Source organism: Octopus bimaculoides, chromosome 4, assembly GCF_001194135.2.
Source record: "Octopus bimaculoides isolate UCB-OBI-ISO-001 chromosome 4, ASM119413v2, whole genome shotgun sequence".
Taxonomy (NCBI): Eukaryota; Metazoa; Mollusca; class Cephalopoda; order Octopoda; family Octopodidae; genus Octopus; species Octopus bimaculoides.
The window spans coordinates 82,598,048-82,606,549 of NC_068984.1; the positions used below are offsets into that span (position 1 = coordinate 82,598,048).

Consider the following 8,502-nt stretch of genomic DNA (forward strand, 5'->3'; position numbering starts at 1 on the left):
CAACCAGCCAACCAATCAACCAACCAACCAACCAGCCAGCCAACCAACCAACCAACCAACCAGCCAACCAACCAACCAGCCAACCAACCAACCAGCCCACACGCACACACACACATATCTATGCATGTATTTATATATATATGTACATATATGGCTAACAATCTGTCCTCCATTCTATACTGCCCAGGTTTGGATCTTATCGAACATCCTACACCAGAGAGTGAGAACAGGACAACACTACAAAGAATACACTCTCACCTACAGTATCAATACAACACAGGGGGAACCAACAGAGTTTTATGTCACTACTCGATTGCAGAGACCCCAATTTTTCTATTGGACTGTTCAGCCATAGGCAATGCTGTTCCAGTAGGGTGGACAACCAGGAACTTCATCCATGGCCATTAGAGATAGACAGAGGTTAAAGATATATATAGTATCACAATAAAGAATGGAGAATCACTCATTTTTAATTAATAGTTGACAGCATATAAGATTCTGATATATATTTCTGTTATGCAAGCATTTCAGGATCTCTAGATGCGTTATTTCTGTACAACTAATTGATTCACAATTAAGTAAATCCAAAGATGTACATAAGAATAACTTTTTACAAGAATAAATTTTCCAAGGCATTCGTTCCAAAGGAAGTTGAAGAGAACTGTATGTTGTAGCAGTAGAATTAAGTGACCAAAAACACCTTACAAAGTAAGAGAACAAGAAGATAAGGGAGGGGTGGGATAGAAATGTAGATGTGGTGATGAAGTATAATATGTCAAGAATGTTAGTCATATTTAAACTGATACTGACTAAGTGGACATTGAATAAAAATAAATATAATTTCAATTGTAGTAAGAGCAACTTTATTTAGGTCAGAATGATTAAAAAACATTGGCCACTGATTCTAAATAAAAGTAGAAATGAAAGATAGGATATCACAAGCATTAAAAGGATTTGAAAAAGAGAAGCAAATATAGTTGTCAGGGAGTAACAAGTTATAACCATAATAATAAAATTAATGATTTAAAGTAAACACTAATACAAAAACCTAAAAAAATTGTCAGAAAGATTAATAAGATAAAAAGGAAAAAGAAAAGGAAAACAAACAAACATAGCACCACCTCAGTTGTAAAATAGAAATCTAGCATTATTTTGTTAAAACTATCTAAAGACTATTTTGTTTTTGGATTTGGTTTGCAAGATTCTTTATGTGAGTTTGTGTGTTGAAGCATATTCTGTTGTGTCTGGGGAGAGTAATTTTTTTTGTGCCTTATAATTTAACACACTCACCGGTAACATTTCCACTTATTTCTTATTTTTATTTTCCTAAAATTTTTGTTGTGTCTTGCAACCTTTTCAATAGTCTTAAGAAATAAATGGAAATTTTACCGGTGAGTTTGACCAGTGTTAAATTATAAAGCACAAAAAGAAAATGACTATTCCCAGACACAACAGAATATCTAAAGACTATACAGAGATTATTAGTCCAGGGTTATGTATGTTCAGCTTTTATTTAAGTTAATTAGTCTTAAGGCTAATTATGGAAGTGTTTAAATGTTTTATATATATATACTAGTAGAGATATCTGGCCCTGCTTGGGATTAAAATGGCATAGTATTTTTACTGTTTTACTTGTTTCAGTCATGAGACTGCGGCCATGCTGGAGCACCACCATTGGTCAAACAAATCGACCACAGGAGTTATTCTTTGTAAGCCTGGTACTTATTCTATCAGTGTCTTGTACTGAACTGCTAATTTATGGGAATGTAAACACAGCAACATAGGTTGTGAAGCAATGGTGGGGGTACAAACACAGACACACACACACACAAATATACACATATATCCAACAGTCTTCTTTCAGTTTCCATGTATGAAATCCACCCACAAGGCTTTGATCGACCTGAGGCTATAATATATATATATATATATATATATATATATATATATATATATACTAGCAGAGATACCTGGTGTTGCACGGGTTACATGCAATTAAAGAATTAGACTTTTCTGTTATATTTTCTCTAATGAAATAGAATATCTATGATTCGAATTTCATCAAAATTGCAGGTGAGGGTTTTTTTCCCTCTTTACACACCCTAAAAAAATTCTAATCATGACACATGTATCCCATATGACTGATCTTTATGCGCAGATTCCAAAATTACAGTCTTATGGAACCTGTTAAAAGGATTTTGCTCCTGAAAATTGGAGGTCATGGAGTTCTAAAATGTGGGAGTTAAGGCTCCTATTGGGGGTGGGTGTCTTAATGTCAATCAGAGAAGTTGAATTGTTGAGGATCTTTTTAACTTGGGTCTTATATTTATTGTTCGAATTTCTTTGAAATAGGAAATATATGTATGTTCACTGGGTTTGTAAAAGAGAGCAAAGCTACAGGAAACCAAAAGACGAATGATCACAATAAGCAGTTAGCTACCCTACCCTAGTCATTACCACTCCCCAATGTAGGATTCCTCACTATACAGATAACAGGCACAGCTGTAAGATGCATTACAGATCTATAGCAGTTGGAAGGGTGTGACCCAACTCAAATAAACATTAACAACTGTGTGATGTGAGGTCTAAGGGGAAATGAAAGTGTCACCTCTGGAGTTTGCAAATGACCACTATACCGATACGTAACTGGACAGAATAAATTTACAATCTATAGATGTCTTTGAATAACCAGTCACTCACCTGGGAAGGCCTTGAAATTAATGTTACCACCTGGGGACTATGTGTGACCCAGTGATAATAAAAAGACTCAAAGGAGGTCTGCAACCAAATAACTTTACTCAACACTTTACAACTGAATCAGTGGAGGCAAAGATACCTCTCATTTACTTGACAATTTATGCACCACATCTCTGCTAGTTATATATATGTGTATATATAAATGCATTTGTATATACCCATATATATGCATACACACACATATAGGTGGAAGTGTGGTTGTAGGTGCTGGCATGGCTGCAGGTGCAGGCATGGCTATTGGCACAGATGTAGATGTGTGGTTAAGAAGTTTGCTTCTCAACCATGTAATTTGCATTCAGTCTCATTGCATATCACCTTAGGTGTCTTCAGTTATAGTGCCAAGCAAACTAAAGCCATGTGAGTTCATTTAGTAGATGAAGACTGAAAGAAGCTCAGTGTGTGTGTGTGTGTCTACGTTTGTGTTCCCTTTACTTGACATTACGTAATAATTTTAAAGGAATTTTCACTATCATACATGCAATGTCATTCATTTCCACTATTCGGCAAGAATATGTCTGGCCATGGGGAAATATTACCTTCTTTGGAAACAGATGAGGGTTGATGAATGTACAAACATCTGCCGGTAGAAAATCTACCTCAATAAACTTCATTCAACCCATATGAGAATGGAAAAGTAGATGTGAAAATGATGATGATTATGTTGATATATATTTCATCCCACGTTTTGCTCCCAGTTATTCTTTTTCTTGGAAATACTTTGTTTTGTCACTCATCCTGCATTCTCACCTATTTTCAACTGAATATACCTTACTCCTGTGCTTCATATCATAACTGCCATATTTCAACCTTAACACCCTCCCATTTCTGCTATAATTCTCAACAGCCTCTCATATTTGCCATCAATGCCAGCCTCACTTTTGTCCATCTATGTACTCCTACATATCTCTGACTTCCATCTCTGTCACTGTATATCCTTCTCTCTTCCCCCTACTTTACATCGTCTCCATGTATTCATGGTTTTATTGTATTGCTGCTTTACACCACCTTTTTGTACTGCTACTCATCACTTCCTTCTGCTTGACTCACCTCAATTTCCTTCACCTTCCCCCATAAACTGATATTTATCATCGACAACACTTCTACCCTTTTTCAATATTCACTGCTTTTACCCCTATTCCCAACTTTTCACACTTTTTAAAACTTCTCTACCCACTCTTCCCAATCCTTTGTCCAATTCTCTCTGACAATCACCTTCTTGTATCCTGAGAGTAAACCCTGACAACTCGTCACCAGTATCTTTATGTTTCTTTCCTGCTGGGGTAGTCGTGTATCTTCTCAACAGCAAGACACCTGTTCTAGAGGAGATACATGACTACTTTAGCTGCAATGACAACTGAGCAGCATATGCTTTAATACGACCGAAACATTTGTTACTTTAACTAGTTGATTTTAAAGATGGCATACGCTCTAATCTGCATTGTCTTTATTCAAAAATACTCATCAACTGATTTTTCTTGAGTTATGTTGTTTAATTGTAGCTTTGAGATTTTAAACATTCCTCGAACGAGTTTTTGTCTACTAAATACTTGAAAATCTCAGTTGATCGAAGTTATGTTACATTTTATGTAACATGTGAGATCTTACTATACCAAAGGCTTTACTCAACAAATAAATCTGTCAACATTCGTCTGGTTTGGAAGAAAGAACTCACTTATCACGTGACACTTCAGTTATTAAAAGAATGTGAAACCAGTAAAAGAATACACAATACTCATAACATTACATTTTTTAAAGAAATAACCAACGATTCAACAATTAAGTTATACAACATATGTATACTGAATACTTTTTAAGTATAAAATATCTACTTAACAATGTTAGTAGAGTTTGATTCAATACAATAGTAACTGTATCAGATTGTTTTTGTATAGTCAACGAAAGAACTTTTGCGTTTTTACATTTTCTTGATTTTAGTTTTATTGTTGAGTTTTATGGTCGTGATCTAAATGAGTGACGCTTCTGTAAAATTTCTCTCAACAAACTCCCTCACTGTCTGTGGAACCACATTTAAATTCTATATCATAGCACATCATATCTGATGTAAAAGGAAGAATGTTCCAGCTAGGAGGCTGACAATGCACTAAGATTCAATTTTGATAGATCACTAAATGTATTATTTACTTACTTTCGTGCCATACAATCGTATGAAACTATTTATTATTCAGCATGGTTATTCAAATGATGATTGTAGTGTGGTAAGCACCAGGTCAAATGAGGCCAAATCATAGTTGCTGTACACTTATGCCACTAATGTCTTTTATAGAGAAATTTCCCTGCAATCAGTTATCAAATCTGAGGCGTCACGCCTAAAGACGAAACAAATTTACTTCGTATTACTTACCTTTGGCTATTTCGTTTCGAATTTGTTCTTTTATACACATTAGGTTTATTGACAATTTCAACATCACAGTTGTCGTTGCTCCGATTTTCTTCTACGACGCTTTCGCCTTCTCTTGAAAGCGATTTCTTTTCACTGGCTTTCAACAGGCTCTTGGTCAAATTTTCGTCTGCCAGAACTGCATCATATTTTGAACTATTGTTTGGTGACGGAATTGACGATGATGTTGTTGTCACCGTATCATCAATGATGACTGTATTTAGTTTCGGGCTGGACTCGGGAGTCATAAGACAGAGGGCAGCCTTTTCTGTCATTACAATATTTTCTGCCAGTGTGCTTTGTAAAGTTGGCAGTAAATGAATATAGCAGTATTGTTGTAATTATATACATATGAACACACACATATATTAGTGTATTTGGATTTTTTCGTTACACCCTAACACAATACATTTTTCACTTGTGTATGTTTTTATTCATGCGTTTATGTCAAGTAAACATATCCAGTTAACCGTTATTTCTATGTAAACATTTATCAGAAATGTGTATATGGCTTAAAACATGTGAAGTTAGTGTAAAGATAAACAAAAGATTTACGAAAGTATAGTACAACTTCAGTTCTTATCTCAGTTATTTAAAATTCAATCACCAGATACATACGATTATCGCCACCTTTACTAAAAGAAACACGAACTTACAACTCCTCTCAAACTTTCAAAATACTGTACGCCTCGTAATTGGGGCATTCCACTTCACGCATATGTGAGGGGTGGTGTGGATTAGTTGACGTTTAACAACCACTAACTTCCATTCATATTTATTAACATTTATATTTATACATCAGCCTGTCAAATACACACACATGTATGTGCTGTAAAGTTCCTGACCGAGATTAGTTTTAGTATTAGTAGTAGTGTTTCCAAAATTTTACTATATTAATATTGTTAAATTTGATGTGCTAGTGCTAAATAATTCCAAGAATATTGATAAAATGAAAATAAATTTAATAAATTTTGTAACGAAAACTAAGAGTAACAGAGAATAAGTTATTTGGTTGGGACTGCTGTCTGAGATACAAATTACGGTACAGCCTAAAATAAAAACTTATTGGCCATAACGAAAGATGACCAACTTATTAATTGTGGACACAGAATGCGTAATACTTTTGCTTTAAAAGAAAAAAAAAAGGTTTCTTGTCTGTTCATATATGTACTGGATACAGTGGATATTGTTTTACGTTGCTTAAACACAAATACTTTATATTTTAGTAAAAGTTAATAAATGAATTTTTTTAAATGTAACGTTTCCGTTTTCCCAAGAGCATTAAGAGCGTAGATTTAGAACCTGAGAATTATGAAGGGTAGAAAAATAAAAATATGACCGGCTAGTGATGGTCGTGAGTTGAATTGTTAGCGTGTCGGACTAAGTCAAAATGCTTAGTGGCATTTCTCCTAAGTTCAAATACTGCCAACGTTCACTTTGCCTTTCATCCTTTCGGGGTCGATAAATTAAGTTCCAGTCAAGTGCTAGGGTCGATGTAACTGACTACCCCACCCACCAACAAATTCTAGGCCTTGTGCATACAGTAGAAAAGATTATTATTATTATTGTGACGATCTGGTAGAATCGTTGGTATGCCGGACAAAATGCACAGCGACAGTTCTTCAGGTTTTACGATCTGAGTTCAAATTCTGCCGAGGTCGACTTTGCCTTTCATCCTTTTGGGGTCCATGAAATAAGTGCCAGTTGAGCACTGAGGCCAATGTAACCAACTAGCCGCTTCCTCCAAAACTTCAGGCATGCTTATAGCAGGAAGGATTATTATTTATTATACGACTAGGAGGAAGGGCAGCTCAAACACTTTCCCCAAGATCTAATACGATTTAATAAGAAACGAGTTGAGAGTTATTCTCCAAGAGGAGATCTTGTGCAAATGCATGGAAAACAGTTGACTCCACTAAAGGCGGATGGACTGTGCAACTAATTCGTAGCTACCTAATGATATCTAGCTCAGTTTCTAAGTTCAAATACTGCAGTGGTTGACTTTGCAATACATATTTCAGAATTTGATATAATATCTGTAACATTCGAGATGAAATATACCACTCATAATTTCATCCAACAAAATTTCACCTGTGTCTTGTTAAAGAAATCAATATTTAAAAGTATCTATTTTTTAAAACTTTAGATATAATTTAAAGATGAAAAACTTTCCGCTGAAACCAGTTCAACACCCGCACGATTTTCACTAGTGAAAATCGTGCGGGTGTTAATCTGAAAATTTACCGAAAAGTTAAACAAGTTATTTCTTTTTACAATTTTTATCATGATTTTGATCTGATATGGTGTACTGGAGCAAATATTGGTAAACTTTGCTTAGTGTTAATCGTGCAGTAATTACGAACTGATCTAAAAGAAGAAGTGGTGTAAGGTGTCCACCCCTCTCGTATCAGTTGAGTCTAAGGCTGATAAGCGGTAGTAACTTTCACCTGTAGTCTTGTTACCGTGTAACTTGAATACAGTGGAAAGCACGATGGTGAGATTTTACTTTAGCAGAGAAAAAGTTAGTCGTTTGATGCGAGCAGTTTCATCGAAATGGTGAGTTTATTAAACATTCTTATTATTAACGCTCGAGGGAGTAGTTGCAGATTGATATACTAATATTAGGCCAAGAAATGTCTATGGTAGCACATATATGCAATCAAACATGCGAACTAGCAACTTTTAATTATTTGTTTCTTAGTCTCGGTTATTTTATTTTGTTTGGGCTGGCCGGAGGCAATAAATCCGCGAATATATATATATATATATATATATATATATATATATATATATGTGTGTGTGTGTGTGTGTGTGTGTGTGTGTGTGTGTGTGCATTTAAATATATATAAGATTTTAAAACCTGCAATCTTTGCATTTTGAAGTTAACGGGCTTAACAAGAGATTTTGTTGACTGTGAGCAAGTCAAAGTGATTACATAAAAGTTCCTTTACTGAGAACGAGAGATACATGAAGCGTGCTGCGAACGAAAAACAGTGTAATGTTTTGGGGTAATTTCCTTAATTGCAGAAAGAATAATTATAAACGAAAGACGGAGGCGACCGGTGTCTGCGATCCTTTATTATTATATTTTCTTTTTATTCCTCGTTGGCATTTTAATGAGACCACGGTCGATTCTTTTGCGCAGACACAAGCACGGCAGAGTATTTAAGGAGTCACTTCTAAACCACGTGATTTTTAGTTCGGTTTCTTTGCACGACACTTCATCCAAGTGTATTTGCCACAGCTTTGAATTAACGAAAAGAATTGACATTTAGTTGGCGGAAACCGTCGTCTCTGCACATATATCTGTCAGGAAAAAAAACAAACAAAAAAAAAAAAAAAAAAAA

General features: G+C 35.0%; 2 protein-coding genes across 4 annotated transcripts in view; one reads left to right on the forward strand and one right to left on the reverse strand.

Annotated features, from left to right (window-relative positions):
• LOC106876890 (uncharacterized) overlaps positions 1–5,857 on the reverse strand; it is a 37,821-nt gene extending 31,964 nt beyond the window's left edge. For 2 of the 3 annotated variants that reach the window (XM_014925634.2, XM_014925633.2), the window contains exon 1: positions 5,120–5,857. In XM_014925634.2, coding sequence (XP_014781120.1) covers positions 5,120–5,430 — 311 coding nt within the window. In that variant the 5' untranslated portion in view covers positions 5,431–5,857. Of the gene's footprint in view, positions 1–4,903; positions 5,002–5,119 lie in introns of those variants that run through there. The other variant, XM_014925636.2, reaches the window with a different exon arrangement.
• Positions 5,858–7,504: 1,647 nt separating this feature from the next.
• The window catches only part of LOC106876888 (hydroxyacid-oxoacid transhydrogenase, mitochondrial-like), a 50,839-nt gene continuing 49,841 nt past the window's right edge, over positions 7,505–8,502 (forward strand). Inside the window, exon 1 of the mRNA XM_014925631.2 lies at positions 7,505–7,711. Coding sequence (XP_014781117.1) covers positions 7,647–7,711 — 65 coding nt within the window. The 5' untranslated portion in view covers positions 7,505–7,646. The remainder of the gene's footprint in view (positions 7,712–8,502) is intronic.